We start from the raw sequence: 20,772 nt of genomic DNA on the forward strand, positions 1-20,772 counted from the left end.
GCCACCAGTGGATGGGATAGTAGAATCCCCTCCTTCCGTATTGGGCCGTAGTTTATTAGCGGCACACATGGTTATTGGGTATCCGTGGATTGAAAAGAAAAGATGCGCAGGTACGGAGGGAAAACCCATAGTGTGTTACGTTGCGCAGTCGTCGACGGCCGTTATTGATTGCACGAGCGAGAAAGATAGAGAAGGGTAAACTACCCTCGTCATGGGAGACGGAGAGGGAGAATCGAAATATACCCACTTTCTTAATGCACCCCCTCTCTCTCTTTTTTCTTCCCTATCTTTCTCATTCGTTCTCTCTCTGCTCTTTTCAAACTGTTGTTCAACAACTCGATTCGAGCAAATGAAGCACCACGCTCTGAGACTTGTTGTGAAATTAATTTACCGATTAATATCTGTCTCTGGGATATTCTTTTTGATTCTACAGATAGAGAGAAACAGATAACTGTAAAAATAAAAATTAAAGGAATTTTGGAGGAAGTAGATAAGTAGAAGGGGAAATAAGTAGAAACGAAATTGAAGAATGAGAAGATGATCAAATCAAATGCAAAAATTTGAAGAAAGATTGTTGAAAAAAGAAATTCTTAAACATTTAATCTGAAATGAAATTCCACCCCGATTCCCTGAAAATTAAATCCGGAAAGATTTCCCTTGCCAGACAAGAATCCCCTATTCCCCACTCGATATCGAGCAAATATAGGAACAAACGTTGAATAAATTTTAATATTCCGATATTTCTTTCCTTTTTTTTTTTTTTTTTTCGTTCATTCGAGACGCCCCTGTTCGAGGTCCTCTTGAACGGTTTGCGAACACGTCACAGAGGCGTTTTTCCAAACGTCGAGCCTCCTTTGTGAATCGGTTAAAAGCATTTACATACATCGATGATTAACGGAACAATGAAGAGGGAGAACCGTTGAAACGATTCAATGGCATTATGCGACTCGATGGATTCCAGAAAAGTATACTCGAGGCGGGAAAAGGCCCGATTAAAAGCGAATGCGACAAAGAATGCATTTTCGCGGTAACGCCGACGTTATTTACCTAAACGGATATGTCGAGCCGTGTAATATTCTCTCCCTGCTTTTCCATCTCGATCGAATTACAATAACATGTTTTCCTTTGCCTCGAGAGTCGACGATCGATGCGGAAATTCGACTCTCGAGGCCGTTAAAATCGTGTTTGCTGTTACGAGGATGAATCGATAATTACGCAGAATTTATCAATATTATAGAGATACAGTTGAATTTATCGTTTACCGTAAAATAAAATGATCTACGAGTTTGGATAAATTGGATTCTACAGACGATAGTCTGTAAATCTGATTTTAATAGGAAATGTGAAAAGGATTTTTGGGAGATAAAGATTTAATAATATAGGTTATTTTTTTATATAGAAGAAATTAAATTAATGCTTTTGAGAATAAATGGACGCGTATATATTATAATTGTTACAGATATTAGTAATTTTATACCTCTGATTATTGATTCGTTTTCCGTGCTATTATATTCTAAAGCTTGCGAAAATTCAATAACTACGTAAGTAAAAAGCTAACTTTAATCGCAGTTTGCTCCCACTTTTTCCAACGTTCATGCAAATGTGAGGCATTACTAGTTGCTGCAACATGCAAAACGCAAGGTGCTACATAATGCGATATGCACACAGTGAAATATATTACCATTCGAGTTTCTAAGTTTTAGAGATAAAATTAATTGAGGAATTAAAAAAATATCAAGTAAGATATCAAGTAAGTATGAAAACGTTACGGAACTTTTAAAACCGGTTTGATTAATCAACATAATTAAATTCAAGCCAATTGATTAGATAAAGATCCAACTCACTTTAATCAAACTCTTTAAATTAATTCAGATTATTTTTAATATATCAACATTCTTGCAGAAATAATTTATCTTAAAACTTCATTAAAATTAAACTATTATAACTCAGAAGATAATTACTTGCGGTTAAAGGATGAAAGACCATTAGAAGCATGGAATTTTGCTCTTTAAAATGCTTTTTTGTTTATACGATACTGATACGACTTTCTCGAGATATGATTTAATATGATAAAATTTGAATCATTATATACTTCGAAGACAATTACCTTCCGGTCAACGAATGAACGATCGTTACGAAGCGCGATTTTTAAAGCGCTTTTTTGTTTATCTCGATACGACTTCCGGTTCCCGAGATATCGAAGAAAAAAGGTAATTTTATCCTTATCCTTATCTACCTTGTCTCATTGACCTATCCCAAATTCCAGGAAAAGAGAGTCAGTTCATTCCTAGAAAAACATAACGATACGCATTTCCAAGAAAAAATATAGGTCAATGGATCCATTCATAATATTTGCACCGTCTTAAATATAAAGAAAAACTTTTAAATCCTTTTATCTCGAGAACCGATCGAGATATCGAGATAAAACAAAAGGTAAGTTCAATGGCATTGTTTCTTGATGACAAAATTTTTAAAGTTTCTTCTCACATTTTTTTTTCTTTTTTATAGGAAAAATCAAAGTTACATTCAACACTTTGACCGAATGCGACGATCTGTCGTTGCGACACGAAGTATTACATAAATCATATACATGGACTTATATCATGGAGTTTTTTCTCATCGTTGACGTCATTTATAATTATAAAGCGGAATTCCACGTCAAATCAAGAGTCTCTGATGGAAAGATTAATCGAGAACTGGCGTAATTTCACTAGAGAGATCTAGAAATACGTTGTTCGTTGGAAAATGTTTCACTGTGTGCACTGCTGGGTGGCGTTCCACGTATATTCAAGATTCGAGTCGATGAATGAATGTGAATGATGATATGAGAGAATGTACGTACGTTACGTACCTTTGAGGTGTTTCGGACAGCACACGAATTCGACGCCAGAGAACAAGGATATTCCGCAGGGCAACAGCATTGCAAAGCTCCTCAGATTCATATTCCTCTCTCTGCAGGTGTCTGCTGCGGTCGCATTCCACCTGGAACAGTGAATTTCCGGATTGAATCTTTTTTTCTCTCTCTCTTTTGCTTTCTTTCTTTCTTTCTTTCTCTCTTATTTCTTTTTTTCCTCCCTCTGTGTTGAACTTGTACAGGCCGTAGGGATTCGCATCAAAGAGAAACCGTAACGAGGAATCGTAACGGGGATTCAATCCTCTTAGACGGAAATTCATTTCTGGAGTGGTAGGGTAAACGATCGAAGGAGGTCGATCAACGAGTGTCTGCCGGTCGAAGAGTATTTCGAGCTGTTTCATGAATTTATGATCTTCACGAGACTTTATTCGATCAAGACAGGAATATGTCTTATTCGGGATAAATTATAGAATTGGAGAGGAAATGTGATAAGGTTTTTACATTCAGAAGCCATCGTTGTCTCCGAGTGACAGGTAAATCACAAAAATTTCCAAAAATCTTTATCATCGAAATAATCATCTACGAAATATCAATATCAACATCGACGGAGGATAAAATTAATATCGTCGCAAACGAATTAAAAAAAAAAGAAAAATTCAAAAAAGTCCAAGAAAATTCATTCACTCAGAGATAACGAGACTTTCCCGATAGGATAGCGCAACTCATCGAACCGGGAACCCCCGTGAACCAAGCTCCAACGATGGATAGAGTTACGCTGTGGCGAACATGTAAATCGATACTCTCACGTTGCCTCGTCTTCTCTACCTTTCTCGTCCGTCTGCTTACCTGTGAGATTCCCAGCATTTCGTCTGATTGTGAAGGTGGTCGAACAGGCAGCCTTCCGGAACGAGCAAAGCGTCGCTTTGGAACGGCCCCTCTGCAACAAAGGAGAGAGAGAGGGAAAAAAAACGTGTCGATACGTGAGAATAAAAGGTCGAGGGAAAAAAAAAATCAAGTCCATGTGGACACGCCTATATTTATCGTGGAGAGAGAGAGAGAGAGAGAGGCAGAAATCGCGTCGCATGGTGCACGTTATAGATCCATAGTTGTCTACTCAACCCCTTAACGCTTGGCACTCGACACAACCCGAAGGAATCAATACGGCAGAAACTGCAAATCAGAGTGACTCCGCTCTGGGATTGCTCTCTCGTGTATTATCATGTTTCTAAGATGGTATTTCCACGATCTCGTGGGATTTCGTTCGTTTCAAATCGTTGTATCGTATGTGTGTGTGTGTGTGTCTGTGTGTGTGCCACGGAAATGTTTGATTATTAAACGTTTGCTGCGTAGATTGAAAGTTACAGAAGTGAGTGATCCTTAAGCTAATCCATCATGGGAATATTTGGTTATTAATCGTTCGTAGATTGAAAATTGTGCGGGGGCGACCAGGATGGTGTGTGCGTCACGGGTGTATTGAATTATTAAGCATTCGTTGTGCGGATTGAAAGATATGTAGGGTTGTTTCCGCTGCTCTTTTCAATTTATCCCTGTTTTGAATTTTTGTCGAATCGGAGAATGGAGAAAGAAGAAGCTGGAAAAATGAATAATTCTAATAACTCTTTTTGTAATAATTGATTTATTCTGATCCTACAATTATTGTTTGTGTGTGTGTAAGTATAATAAGGGAATAGTTTCGAGTACAGTAAAATAAAAAATAAGAAATAATAATTAAAACATTTTTACTATTAAAGGAATTCGGCCATTTCATTCGCAATAGTGCAAAAAGAAATAAGAAGAATGTACAATATACAAATACATTTAATAAATTAGTTTTATTATACCTCTGGTTATTGAACATACTGGTTTAAATAAAAGATGTCTGTTATTGAGGTGAAATGATGAAACAAATCCACATATCGCTCACAGATAACTGACACGATTGAAGAGCAGATTAATTAGCATCATTACCATAAAAATTCAATTATATCGATAAACTCAACCCATTTCCTATCGAATTTAAAATCGACTCCCCGTTAACCGGAGATAAAATTCGATATCTAACGAAGGGGAGATATAAAAATCTCAATTACGAAATATAAATATATATATATATATCCTGCTACGCGGATTAAATAATGATCCTCGAACGGAATTAACATCGATTGCCGATAAACGAAGTTGAGGAAAGTATATTAACGGTTTATAAGCGTTGTTATATTATATTGGAAAGAAGATTCGAATGATGGTGGGTAGGGGACGATTTGAATTTTAAATCGAGTAACATTACACAAATTGCATCGCGTATAAACCTGGATGTCGAGGACGTTTCAAAGGAGAAGTAAACTCGAACGAACGATTATTACAAGCATCCAGGTTGCGAAACACCGTGAAACATTGTGACACTCAACGTCGCGCAGGGTGGAATACGTTTTATCCGTTGCAACGCTCGTAAAACGAGTTACCGTGTCATGTACTAATGGTTCAAATATCCTCTTAATTAGGACAATGAATGGCGAATGTAAAAGTTTTACGCGCGCTTTAATGCGTCTATTACGTGCACGTAGCTGCGTTTGAATTTATGCTCTTGTTCGAAGGGAAAGAATTTCAATAATAGCGAGCGGATTACAATCTTTACGAGTTTTGTGCGCGTCTCGTTTATCACTGTTCAATGCGTCAAAGTGGAACAATTGGCAATTTTTTATTTAACGAGGGAAGTCATCGAATCCGGAAAATGAAAGAAATTTTTTCGATATATATATATATATAAAATTCAGTGAAAGGATTGTGTCGAAGAGTACAAATTGTGTAATCGAATAATAGTCGATTTTTTTCGTCTTGATGTTAATTTAATTTAAAACGGATTGTAAAAAATGTACGAGATCTCTTCTATGATATCGTGTAATAAAATTATCCGTGGATATGTTATAATAAGTAAAAGAATTAATATTGTGTCGAGTAATTATAATTCTTAAAAAAAGAATTTTTTTAAGAAAGATTGAAAAGAAAATTAGGTAATTTACACTTGATCTTTAAAATTGTTTATGGTAGATTTTGATATTAAATTTTTCAAGCAAGAAACACTCGTTTCAGTTATCGTGAGATTATTAATAATACAATAACTCAGAAGTTAGCAACTAATCGCATTTGTTAAGAAGAATATACTTTCGGTTAACGTGAAAAGAGCACGTTAAAACGTATGACTGCTATAATTGGTGAACTTTGGCACAAATACGCTCATACATATTTAAATATATACGAAATATTCAATAATAATTGTGTTACATATTGATTATCAAAATATGCAAATGTTTTAAAATAATATATTAAAAAAAATATACTGTGAATCATCGATTTTATTTTACTTTTTTCGTCTTTTATTAAAAATTAGCGGGCGTACTAATTTCATGCTTTCACTTTCACTTGTGTTTAAAGATTACTGTTCGCGACAATGTATAAATCTCTCTGAATATATTTCCTATATTTTTGATTATAAAAAGTTTGTTCCCCAATTTTAACAAATTTTTCTTTAAACATTATCAATTCCGTGGACACAAATTTATATTGCGTTTTCATAAATGCGAAAGAATCTATTCGTGCAAAAATTCGATTTTCAACTTTTCATTTTCTCTCAATTCGATATTACGAGAGCGAAACTTTGAATAGAAAAAAAAAAAAACTACAGGCCTTCAATTTTTTTTTTCTTTTTTTCCTCACACGAGGAATCAATCCATAGATGCAATCTCGGTATCACTGCAAATTTGCATACCTGCTAAAATTCAACTCTCGCGTAAAAATTTAATTTTTCATCGTTCTAGAGACCCACGTCAACTCTATTAAACCCGAACAAGCTAGCGGAGTTAAATGAAAACTGAAACACTGTCTATCCAGATTACTTATCACAGAAGCAATTCTGATGCTAATACGTACCGAGACATCTGTACGGCTTGACCCAACGTGACAATTTGCATTTGGTTCTTCCTGGCTTGCACCATCCGCTCACCCTTACATAGTGCGACGACTCTACGATGTTGGTGATGTCTCTTTTCGGATAAGCCTGAGAACACGAGTGAATATTACACGAATCGAAATATATAGACGGTTATATACAAGCATTTAATTAATTATATTCAATTATATTCAATATTTTTCTATATTCGTTTATATTCGTACAATCGATCATATTTGTCGTCAAAAGTTTCTTGTTGCTCTTCAATAAAAATTAAATTTCTGGTTTGAGCCTCGAATGGATAAATTATAATTAATGACGAGTATAGGAGGTTCTAGTAATAATTTTTAAATAAAATAAATTTAATTTTAATACAACTTTTATTATTTTAGTACACGAGTTCAGCAATAAAATCATTTGATTGGAAGTTTGGGCCAGAAAGTTAAATATTTGAACCAAACGGAGTAAATTTACGATATTGAAATAGTTTGATTGTTGGCAGAAAGTTGAAAAAAATTCTTCGAAACGGTAAGTAATTCCGATCTGGATATTCGAAGAATTTGCTCGATGTAATTTGGGCAATAATTGAAATCAATTAAAGTTTTAGAGGCAAATTACTCAAAACGTCTGGAGCCATTCTATCAATTTAAGGAAACGATCAAATTCTAACCGAGTATTCTAATTCTATGCGAGTATTCCGAAATTGATGACCCATTTTCTCCCTTTGAAACCATCAAACTTTTCCATCAAACTTTGATGGAATACATACATTCGTATGTGCATGTGTGTGTAATCCGTCAACAATAGAAAATAAATTGAACGTTTGATTTCGTAAATAAACACGTCAAGAAGAATTTTATATATATATATATTTGGGGAAAAAAGTTTTCTGAAAAGTGGTGACTGACCAATCTTTTTCAATCAACGTAAGCATTATTTTTCAAAGTTCTTTACAGAGTACATTTAGCAACTTGTTATGAATCGGCGTAAAAAATTTAATTGGATACGCTCTTTTAGATTCTGAGAAAATGGGTCAAAACGAATTAAAAAAGAAAAAGAGAAAGAGAGAGAGAGAGAGAGAAGAAAATGATTTTTAGAGAGAAGCTTTTTCAAGAAGGGAAACTAATTAATTTATTAAACAAGGTGAATAAGAATTCGTCTAAATAAAAGTAGCTAAAAAAAACAAAGAAGAGAAGTCAAAGAGAAAAAAATTATTTACAATTGTTAAATTAATTATTACTTATTTTAAAGTTCTTGAAATTAAGATAAATTAAGATAAATAACGAAGCCTTTTTTTTTTAAATAAAATTTACATCACATCGATAATAAAAAAAGCTTTAATACTTTCAATATTACTCAAAGGTTAAAAGTTTTTTTAACGATTTGAACGATCATACATACTCGCAATATAAATATCGAAAAGTGGCATCGTATCAGATGTACAATTCGCACAATTGCACTCGGATTAACGATGATTTTAAATTCGTAAAACGCAAATATTTTTACGGAATTGCAATATATTCTCGTTTACGATCTAACAAGAACCATTCTACATCAATTGAAATTTATCCTGGCTCGTGTAAAAATTAAATATTACTTTGCTACTCCGTAATAGGTAAAAATACATCTATTTCAACCAGATTATGAAAGCTGTGAATCTCATCAATTAAAATTGGACAAAGATTTTTTTATATTCTAACCTACTGGACAATAAATACAAGAGACTTCGATGAATAAATACGAATTCTTTAAAAATTTTGAAGAGCTTAAAATGCCGAGAAAAATTCGTAACGAATGAAATAAATTCTACATTGATATTTACAGAAAGAAAAAAAAAAGGCGAAAATCTTTAACCTTTAAACGGTATTCTTAACGGTAATCAATTCCATTCAAAAATCACAAATATAAATTTCAACAGACTGTGTAACGTATGAATCAACTTTCCATAGAATTACCTTCTTGCAATATTCGAGAATCTCCAGCTTGTCTGTCATACAACTCTTCTTGTCGGTCGAGGAGACCCAGCGTCCCTGTTCCCCCATGTGTTGTGCCAGATACACCTCTCCAGCCTCGCACAATGTGGCAACCTTTGCAAAACTCATCTTTTGTCAGTCGTATACTTAAATTTACATTATAAACAACTTTTTAGACAAATGAATCGAGCGTGGTGCACGTGCAGACTTAATTTTAATCGAGTAAAATGTACTTCTGAATTGATCGATTAAAATTTGAAGTTCAAGACACTCTTAGTTACAATTCTTTTAAGTTTCGGAAATATATGTAAAAGCAGGATTATTTTTCATGGAAATTTAATTAGATATATCCAAAATATTTAAAATTACATCAAGATTAATATTGGACAGCTTCATCGAATGCAACTTTTCAATGTTAAAAACACTTGAAACGGTATTTAAATAATGCGGATAGGAAAAAAAAAAATGTGAAGTTCTAAAGTTAATAAATTTCCAGAAACGCCGCTTCTAAATTATTCTAAATTACAAATCCAGCGAAATAAAACGAATTTTCCCCGCGAAAAAAGAGATACATTCGTTATACCTAATTACCAACGTAAATTCGTTGCGTTTCGTTTCAGAGAATTAGCCGGAAAAGAACAAAGCCGAAGCTTTTTATTCCTCTTTCACTTTTTCCAGCTTGATGAAAAACGAGTTTTAATTCCAAATAAACCGTGCGCGCGCGAAGAAAATTGAACGTTTCTGGCGGAGGAATTTTCACAGAGGAAACCATTTTACATAGTTGAACGAGGAATGGAAAGGCTGGCCGTATGGAAACGCTATCAGACGTCTCGTGTGTCGCTACGATGGATTTCGCGGTGATGCAAAATTCGCCAAGTGGCATGCGGCCTTGATGGCATTCGTAAGGAAAAGGAAGCGTGCATTTTCAAGTGGGTACTCACTTGCGGCTCTGATCTTCCTCCAGCGGGTGCCAACTCGAGCCTCTCCGACACCGCCTGCAATGCAGAAAACACGGTGAAAATTTAACTCGCGTGAAACTATGCACGGCGAGGAAGAATTTATAGCGTCGCTGATCCCCAGGAATTTTTCACGTGGTTCATTCATAAAAATTTCTCTCTCCTTTTTTTCTTTTTTTTTTCTATCGAGTCATGTAAGAAGAGTCGGGTAACCGAGACTCGTTTTTACGTGATTTAGAAAAATTTATATGAGATATATCATCGTGAAATCCGTGCAACGTTGTTTTACGCGAGGAATGTGAACGATTGATTATAAAATTGGAATTACATGTTCCTATAAGTATCGTGTTTGTTCGATAAAATTGATTTATTTGATATTCGTGAATGAAGATTTCTTGTTCAATTTTTCTTCTTTTTTTTTTTATACGGTAAGTTTTACAAAATTCAATCTCCTTCGAGTTAACGATATTTCTCAAAACGAATACCTTAACGCTTTCCAGGAAACAACAATGATCTACCTCGAGTGCAGATGAAAAATTATAAGGTTAAAATTGAAATTGAATCCGCATGAAAAACATTTTCCTCCCCTCCCTTGAAAATGCATATTTCACTGGATTTAAACAAAACAATAACTTGTACAATAACTTCCCTTCTCGATACTTAATAGATTAATACACGGGTCACTGTACACTTCAATGTGAAAAAGCCAATAAACCGTTCAGAATCCAATAACCAAACCAATCTCCTTAAAATCCGCTTCAACCCCACCGACAAAGAACCACCCTCTCCAAAGTACCAATCTTCCCGTCAATCCCCCTTTCCTCGAATCTGCTAAAAATACCCTTATATCTATATATATATATATATATATACAGGGCAAACAATAATCGTCTCCAACACCGTGCAATCACGCCACTTCCGGTCTACCTAATCCCTAAAACCGTTCAAACGGGCTCTCGAGCAATACGTGGAACCTTTCACCGATATAATGGCGGCCTTAGAGGGCGAGAAACGTCCGCCCTCGAACACGAGGGGAATTAGATCCTGGCCGGCTAATCGGTTGTACGGACCTTGAGTATCGTTGATTTAGTCATCTCGCCTCGGGTAATGACGTATTAACGTGCTATTGAACGAGGATAGAAGGGTGCAGATCCTCTCGTGACTCGTAAAAAGAGCCACGAGCTTTGGCTTTACGTAAGTAAAGTATTCGTGTTTTTTTTTTTATTAAAGATTATTGAAGTATCGAAGTGAATATAATTTGAGATACTATTTTATCAATTGTTCTTATTATATAAAATTGTGTGCTGTAATAAATTTGATTGAACGTTATATTATTAAGTAAGGACGATAGGAAGATCAAAAAAGAAAAAAATTCATTATGAATTTATGAATTACTTTGTGAATATTATGTCGGTTTCCAATATAAATTCTTCTTGCCAACGATTCTACGATTTCCAATAAGGAATGGAACAAAGTTGAGGAATAATTAGAACAAGTCTAACTAAAGTTCCGGGCTTCTATCTTCTCTCAAGTTTCTGTTAATTCGCTCATTCAAACATTCGAACAAGTAAACTTTAACGCCTGCTTGATTTTACGACTTGGTTGGAAGCTCCTATATCTTGCAATTAACTCTATAAGCTCTCTCTCTCTTTATCAAGAAAATATGACATGCAATTTACAGCATTATTTACATTAATTATTACCGTGAATAATTTATTCCAATTATTTTTCTAATTCATTTTCAGTTAATTCTTTGTTCTTTCTGAATTGTGTAAAATGAATATGTTATTTTAATTTTATTAAAATATATAATTTAACGGAGAATAATTTAAATATGATTCTCATTTATTTCAGTCAAATTTAATGGATTTAATTAACTTTAAAATTAAACTGTTATTGCACGTATCCTACGGTCATTGATTTAGCATTGTATATCTTTGATCTAAAATTGTAATCAATTGTGAATAAAAAGTTGATAATTACTCTTTTGAATGTTTAATTTTATTTCTGTCATTTTGATAAATTAACTAAAAATGATAAAAAATAAAAATAAAAGTTATAATTATATACTATTATATTATATTATTGAATTTTACTTAAAAAATAATTCGATCAAAGTATTATAAAAATATATCGAATATTATAAACGAAAAAATCAAAAGAAATGAAATTTTTCTTTTAATTTAAATCTTCCTTCTATCATTTTTGTAAATCGACGTAAAATTTTTCCATTTCTTTTTTCTTTTTCAGTTTTTTTCATATTATTACACAACCTTACGTAAAAAAATCAATCATTCATTTATTTTTAGAATCTGCATGCTACGTATATTTTAATATAACGTGATACATTTTTTCCCTCTATCATATATTTATTATAAAAATGAGCCAATTAAAATATCGATCTCCCAATACTTTTGAAACTGACTAAATAATTACAAACAAACTTCCTTCTCGTTAACCTTTTCAACATTCATGCGATATACGAATTGTGACTTGTTTATTCGCCTGATTGATGTATAATACTTCCTGTAAATGGTGAAGTGATGTACTAAAATTGATCACGCTATAGGACAACATATAGAGAAGCCTAATATCGTTTTAGACTATAATAGATACAAGGGCGACGTAGGTGGTATCGATCAAATTCTACACGGTTATCAGACCCCTATCAGCACACAACAGCATAAAGTATTATAGGAATTATTTTCATTGTCATCGCGATATCCAAGTTTTTATAGGGATGCGGAATTATTTATAGGAAAAGTAAAGAAGAAAGAAAAATATTGTGTTTGTATTTAAGGAAAGAGAATGGAATTTGTCATCGAGAGGGGATTTTGTGAAAAATAACCATTTTGTTTGGAATCTCGATTTGATTTCCGTGCAAATAAATCAACAAATAGAAAAAAATCGCAATCGAGTAAAATGTCGCGCAATAAAGGAGACGAGCAAAGAAAGAAGATATTTTCATTCGCTTTGTAATATAATGTTATTTGTATCAATCACGTTCTGAACCAAGGAAAAAAGAAATAAAACGAGAGAGAAATAGAAATAAACGAAGGATAAAAGATAAGGAAAATTAAAATACAAGAAAATTGAAACTTTGAGTGAAAGAGGGACAAGATTTTTGGAAAAATAATGCACGGTAAATTGGAATAAAAGTGGAAGAAAATAGAAATAAAACGTTAGAAAATTGAAATTTTGTATGGAAAAAGAAAAGATGATGAGATTTTTGGAAAAATAAAAATAAAATAATAGCGAATAGTGAAAATATTAAATTATTAGATATTGACGATCCTATTATGCATATATTTAAAATTATTCACAACTTGGTTGATTTTTCGTTAAAAATTATATTCATTAAACGTCAATTTAAAGTTTTTGAACCTGAAAACAATATTATTTTCTGCTTTAATTGTTTTGCACCATGTATCAAAACTAATTATGAATAAATTACACAAATTGTAACTTTAATACAAGGTTATAAAAGTTATAATATTAACGGAATTTGAGAAAATCAAATTAAAGAATCAATCTGTCAAAGATTTGTAAAAATACTCCTCATCGATGTCATTTTATAATAATCTATGATGAAATAAAAATTAATTACTACGATATATTTGCACATTTGTATTAAAAAGAATTTAATTCCATTATTGCGAAGGGGATATATGATTCTGTTAATCAGGTCGTTTCTTAATGAAATATTTCTTTTAGGAATATGAAATCAATAACTGGTGAATTAATTTAAATCAAACATTGATATTTCCAAATGTGAACCTAAATGTGACGCATTTAAAAACAGATAATCGTTGTTCAATTTGTTTGAAATGTAGAATTTTTATGCACAATTGTTCATCATTTAATTGTAAATGCAATTAATAATACACAACCTTCCAAGTTCTAAACAAAATTGAGAAAAAAGAAAAACGGCAATCGCAACGTCTAACCAAAGAAATATCTGCAACATTTCAGAAAAAGACGTCGCGTAACACTTTAAGTGAATCATCCTGTGCGCTCCAACTGTACGCGCGATGCATTCGCAGAGGTGTGGCTAGCTCGTTGTATGCGGTGTATATACGTCGTTGGAAATTACATCGGGGTGTACGTCACCATCTCGCTTTGCATTCTCTCGAGAGAGGTAACAAGAGTAGACGGTCTCGCTCCACGGGAGTCCTAGCCACCGATCCAGATTGCACGGTGATGTCGGATCGAGTCGTGGCAAAACGATTATTAACGCCTAAGAATATATTTCTCAACGTTCAACGTTACTCTATATTGATTTTCTTTTCTGGAAAATGAATGTATTATTAGAAGTAAGCAGCGTAAATTCGATATAATTGGAGGAGGTATAAATGAGGATGATTTTATGTGGATATTGTTTTATCAGGGTGTAAAGGATGATGGTAATGATGATAGGATTGATTTATTATGGTTAATGAATGCGTCGAAATAATAAATGTGTAATATATCAACGTGGAATTTTATAAATTTGAGAGAGAAGATTTTAAGAAAAGAAATTGATATGATTGTAATTATAGCAGGCTTTAAATAATAGACCATTCTTTAAATAAAATAATATTCATTAATAATTAAATTACGTACACGGGAATGGAAAGAATTGGTCGATTCCAATTTCGATGGGTCGCGAATTTAATCGAGCAAATAAAAAATATAACAAATTAAATTTAATTTAAATTTCATTGGTAATTTTCAACGTTCATACAGATTGTTCAGTTATTAAAATTGTGTATCTAGAATCGAGGAAATGTGTTAAAAATTTAGTTTGTAACGAATTACGAGCTGAAAGAATCACGTTCCTCGTGTAGAAACTTTTATACAGATTCTTTTACGTGGATTATCGAGTTTTGATTGTACAAGAAATTGAAAGTCAGCGGCAGATTGCTGTTTGATTTCTTTGCATGAGTTCTCCAGACTTACTTAACCTTCTTGCGTCTATTTTTTTTTTTTTTTTGGAGAGGTACTCTTCAACTTTCATTCTGTGCTGTCTGCTTCATTTGTCGAAACGTTTTCAAAAGCAAGATAAATATCTGGGAATAACAACTGGGTAAACTGAGTTTTTACCATTCTTGGTTCTTCTCATAAAATTAGAATAGCATAAAGTAAGGTAAAATTTGAAATAATTTCAGTGAAGTATAAAAAAATATAAAACTGTGACATGAAAGTTGGATTAAAATCTTTTCTAATTTAACTTTTGTTTTTCTTTCCTCTTTTTTTTTATATAAATATTTATATAAAAAAAAACATATAGGTGATCATGTTTTTTAAATTTTTCTATCATTTTGTTGATAAAATATTTTAGACTAGTTATAATATTCAATATTCTTATTTTAATAATTTAAGATCTAAATAATAAAGCAAAGAATTTTATAACTTGTACATTTTTTAAATAAGAGTTAAAATATCTTTTTTTTTATTACAATACATAAGTAAATAAATTTTAATAATATCGAATTCTTGTAATAAAAAAATAAAATTATAGATTTAACATTGTTATATTTTACATTGATCAACAATCTTTATTTTAAAGTAAATTATATTTATTTTTTTTATATATATATATAATATATACAACAATATAAAAGTATCTATTTCTATTATAAAGATTATACATTATAGATTTTGTAAAATTAATAGAAGAAAATAGTTTTTGCAGAATAATGTGATATTCCGATATATATTTCATTTTTGAAATAAATTCATTGAGGCTAAACTGAAATTTATTCGGTATAAACAATAAAGCCCGCTCTTGCATATAAAAAATTATTACGGAAAAAACTGATTGAATCGATATGCAAAGCTCAGCGAGCTTTTACTCGTTTTCCACGTTTATCTTTTATATATTGCACCATTATTACATTTTTTAATATGTCAGTTATTTTTTGAGGCAGAAAAATTTTTCTATAAAAGTTGTAATAACTAAAAACTTTTGAAAAATTTATTTACTCGAGAGAATTAAAATATATATATATATACAGTATATATTTTTAAATATTTTTTTGTGGAAAAAATAAATGAAAAATAAAAGGCGAATTACAACGAATTAGATATTTAAACGTCAATTTGTCATTTATTTCTCACCAATCTATATTCGCTTTTAAAACGATTTTAAAATTATTAAAACGTATATCTTTCAATTTATTACTCGTAAGTTTTTATTTTTAATTTTATTTCGATTTGAATTTTTATTTTGAATTTTGCTTGCTTTTTAATACCAATTTAAATTACAATGAATTTTATTCGTAGATTTTCTTTAAATCGTATAAAATGGAAAATGTAAAAATTTGTATAAGAAGTATAGAAATAGAAATTTAAATCAAATCAGTCCTCTATTATAACGTTGCAGTAAATTTCATTCTTTCTATCTTTTTGCTCTTTGGATTTTGTAAAATAAAAAATATATTTTCACAATATGGAGATATATCGTGAATGTCGTAAAACAAATGACGTAAAAGTGGATCTGTATATACAATCTGTACAATCTGTATAATTTTTGGCTTGACCCGATATGCAATAAAGTTTAAAGGTCAAATCGATTATGCGAATCTCTGCTGTTGAGTAAGCTGTTGCAACACTAACTGTCAGGAATGCAATTTTCGGAGATGTACATCCGTTAAGGTATTTATTTAAAAGGAAGTGAATAATCGTAGTATTTAATTACTCCAGGGAACGAGTTGAATTTTATATTATTCTGACTTTAAGTAAGAATATTCTCATGGTTTCGTATAATATTTCAAATAAATATTTATAATAAAGTATTTAATAAATTTTAAATTTGTTTAATTATAATTAGTACGAGATATAGTATAATAAATAATATTAAAATATTATACATATTACGTACGATAATGTAATAATTTTTAATGTTTACAAAAAATTAATTAATGAATTATTAATAAATTATTTAAAATATGATATATTAAAATCGAGTGAAAATAACTTATTTAAATATAAATATTTGAATTCGCACTGAAGTTAAGGAACGATCATTTTACAAAATTTTTTATTAAATTAGTTAAAAATTATGATTCCATGTATCTGATATAAAATGAGCTAACGAATATTATTTATATATTCGTTATTTAATAATAAAATCAATATTTATTTTTTTAACGACTTTGATAATTTTATTATTTTTATTATTTATTATATTAATTTATTTTATGAATAATAATTTGCATGAATTATTTTATATTAAAAGAAAAAAAATATAATATAAAATTATATATAATAATATCATTATATTTATTGTTAAAAATAATCGTATTTATACTAAAATAAATAATTGAGTTTTATATCATTTGTTTTAAAAATAATGCAAATTATCAAGAATTTATGCAGTTATAAATCAATAAATATGATGCATTTATTAATTAATATTATTTTTTATTAATATTAAAATTAAATAATAAATAATAAATATTAAAATTGTTAATATTATTGCGATCTATAATATCAAAATTAATATAAATCGTGATATAGGAAACGAAAACACAGTCGATATATATAAATATCGTCGAAGAACACGGTCGAAGATATCAATAAATATCGATTTAACAGTCGTTATCGAAACGCCGAACGGAGAGGACGTGCCTCGCTTCGCTCTGTATAATCGAAAATATTGGATACTGAAAATAATTTTGAAATAAAACGAATTATGGAAAGAGATTTTTCACGCAACAATATTTTTTAGATATAAAATATAAATTTTTTTATATCTTGAAAGGGAAAAAAGGTAAAAAAAATTGAACAATTCAAAGTTCAATAATTTTTCGTGTTGATAAGTGTTATAATATAAACTTTTTATAAATTTTTATTAAAATTTTGTTACATTTGAAACATTAAAAATATTATTCATTTAGAATAATTGGATATTTTGTATCCAATAATTAGAAAAGGTATATAAGTTTGTACTTTTTAAAAATGAAAGTTTATAAAGAGAATTTCTTTGCAAAAAAATTTTTTATCGTTAATAATCATATTTTCAATGTTTTTCAACTTTTTAATAATTTCCTGTTTGATATTATAAACTTTTAATTTTTTTTTTTTCGTAAAAGTTTTGAAAACTTTTTTAGTATTGGAATTTTTTTTAAATTAAAAGAACTAAAATATTAAATTTTTATAAAATTTTTAAGATACACAGTATATTCAATAAAATATTTTAAATAATTTAAGATATTAAAAATTGTTTAATAACCAATACTGTGTATTTTATTTTTTGTTAGAATTTAATGTAATAAATTTGTAATATATTTAAATATTCTCGTAAATTTAAAATACATTTTTATTCGATTTATTTATTATATACAATTATATAGCATATCAATTATTTTTTATTTTATTTTTTTTTTTATTTTTAATATTCCTCTTTATTGTAACATGATATTATTCATTTCTGCCATTGACAATATATATGTATATATTCAAAATATGGTTTATCAAGATATGAGGAAAATCCAGATTATATTTTTTTCCTCTATTACACATATTCATAAAAATATTCGAATGATGTTACATGAATTAAAATTTAAACGATAAAAATAGGCTTTCAAGAGATATATTTTGTTTAACTTTCTCATTATTATATAATTTGATTTAAATATAAAACTGTCAATCTATATGCCTATTTTTATTTGATCTATCAAAAATTAATAAATATTTTTCTAATATAAATTCATGTTTCGAAAATATTATTATAATATAATATATATATATATTATTATTATTATAATTGCATCGATGAATCGATGAATCAAAGAAACATTCACAAATCTTTAAAAAAAATCTCCAATAATCCAACATATTTTATAATCCAACCACTGAATTTCCACTTCTGATGAATACCAAATGAAATTCATTATTGGAATTTTACTGTATTAAAATAATATATAAATATGTATTGCGATACATATTTAATATAATTTTATTTAATAAATTTTATGTAAATTTATATCAGATGTTCGTACGAAATATCAACAAAGATGTGTATATATATATATATATATAGAAACAGATTCATAAAAGTATTCGAACGTATAGAGATGAAATAACATTCTGTTACGGAAGATGTAAACATTAGTAAGTTCAGTCTATGCACGAACACCGTGTAATGAGCTTCATATCGTAATTATATCAGTCTGTGAATAATATTATCTTATATAACGAGTTCCATAATCGAGAATTAATATTGAATATGCGTTATAATGCAAAATTATATATACAAGGTTTCTAGATATGTATCTAGGATGTTGTGTCTACTATGATATTATATTATTATTAATTATTATATCTGTAATATATCTGTATTAGATGAATAATAAATTTCCTTGTTTTATTTATGATAAAAAAAAAAATAAGGAAGAGATATAGAAAACAATTTTCACTCTTGATTTTATTTAGATAATTATTTTTATTTAATAAAGAAAATTATAAATATCAAAATTGAAATCATGTGTATTGAGATGATATAGATGTACATAATACTTGTACATTGAGTATAGAATTATATGCAAGTTTTGATTTGAAATCTAAATGTTTTGATTGAGTTCTGCCCGAGTTCTGTTTCTATTGTATTTTAAATAAGTTTGATTGCGTTCTGATTGCTTGGTGGCTCTTGTTCTATGTGCAGTTAGAAGTGTGTTTATTTTATTGGGTATCCTTTGGATGATAGATATAAATTTTAGTAATGGTATATTTATATACCATTTAGAATTTTAATTTGAGGAATTTTGTAAAATTGTAGTTATACATTTTTTAAATGGATTAGAATATAGAAATTAAATTGTAGATCAGTTAAAAATATAGGAAAAAATATCATAATTAGATTACAGATATTTATACATCAATATATTATAGATAAACCAATACAAATAACAACCCTGGCTTTGATATACAGAATTTAAGCTTTTTGAGATTAATAAAATAACAAATCCCAAAGTAATTATTATAGAAATTTATTGTTACAATTTTTGCGATATTACTAACAAGAGACCTATTGGAACGTATCCCATTTGAAATGAACATAAATACCATATTTTGAATAATCATTTCTAACAATTTTAGGAAAATTAAAAGAAATTGAAGAAATGTATACTTTCACACAATAATAAATAGTTATTGAGTTAATTTTTATTTCAATTTTTGATAAATTTTTATAATATGGAGTATCCTTGATTACATGCAAAAAATAAATCTAAGATTTGCATTCTTATTGCAGGAAACAAAATTCATTAGTAAATTAATTTTAATTAATTACCAACAATTCAAAAATATAACAAATTGCTTCCTTTTTATTTATACTTATATTTAGCTTATAACATATACAAAATTTCTTTTGAAATAAATTATACATAACAAGTCTTTGCTAAGAGAAAAATCTTACTTTGAAAGGATTAAAAATAATAACAGGTCTCGATTTAACTCTCAGATATTCGGTTTCCAACAGATTACTCTCATAGATGGTTGATAATTACAAGAACCTTGGATTATTCTGCGTGTTACTTTGGCATAAAAAAATCTGGCGTTTAAGAACTTAAGAAGTTCATTTTATTAAATATATTTTCGAAGCTAAATATAAATATTCGAAGATAAATATATTGGATATTTGAAAAAAAAAGTTACAGGGAAAGTTATTAAAAAGTTACTATCAATGCAATCGATCTTTGTTTAAATTTTGAATTTAAATATTTATAAAAAATTCACCGAAGGAATAAACTTTCGTATTGGAGAAAAATTTATGTAAATTTTAGGATAGTTGAATTTTCCTCTATTTAGATCAAATTCAAGATCTTAATTCAAATCGGTCTTTCAACAGAGAATAATCCAAATGCCATCGAGAATGACGTTTCGAAAGAGTTTTATTGAAAGTAATTCTTGTGGAGAGAAAGAGAGAGAGAGAAAGAAAGAGAAAGATATACTGTTTTATATGAAACTAAACCAGTCTACCATTATTCGTTACTTGACCCAGATAAGAAAAGTAAAGAAAATGGACAAATAAGTTCTGCATGAGTTAAGCGATGTGCACGA

The 20,772-nt window shown here is 29.5% G+C and overlaps 1 protein-coding gene and 1 long non-coding RNA gene across 6 annotated transcripts in view; one reads left to right on the forward strand and one right to left on the reverse strand.

The window, feature by feature from the left end:
* The window catches only part of LOC107994513 (amyloid-beta-like protein), a 43,059-nt gene that overhangs the window by 11,064 nt on the left and 11,223 nt on the right, over window positions 1-20,772 (reverse strand). For all 4 annotated transcript variants that reach the window (XM_017051472.3, XM_062080934.1, XM_017051473.3 and 1 more), the window contains 5 exons: window positions 9,715-9,768; window positions 8,756-8,887; window positions 6,782-6,908; window positions 3,701-3,791; window positions 2,852-2,982 (listed from right to left, as the gene is read on the reverse strand). In XM_017051472.3, the coding sequence (XP_016906961.1) occupies window positions 2,852-2,982; window positions 3,701-3,791; window positions 6,782-6,908; window positions 8,756-8,887; window positions 9,715-9,768 (535 nt within the window). The remainder of the gene's footprint in view (window positions 1-2,851; window positions 2,983-3,700; window positions 3,792-6,781; window positions 6,909-8,755; window positions 8,888-9,714; window positions 9,769-20,772) is intronic.
* On the forward strand, window positions 6,843-8,760 carry LOC133666851 (uncharacterized). 2 transcript variants are annotated; one of them, XR_009831606.1, is made up of 3 exons: window positions 6,843-6,952; window positions 7,193-7,726; window positions 7,818-8,760. It is a non-coding gene; the product is annotated as an uncharacterized LOC133666851 (long non-coding RNA). The 2 variants fall into 2 exon arrangements; XR_009831605.1 differs by having other exon boundaries at window positions 7,193-7,328; window positions 7,402-8,760.

The sequence above is a fragment of the Apis cerana genome, linkage group LG10 (genome assembly GCF_029169275.1).
Source record: "Apis cerana isolate GH-2021 linkage group LG10, AcerK_1.0, whole genome shotgun sequence".
NCBI classification, from domain to species: Eukaryota; Metazoa; Arthropoda; class Insecta; order Hymenoptera; family Apidae; genus Apis; species Apis cerana.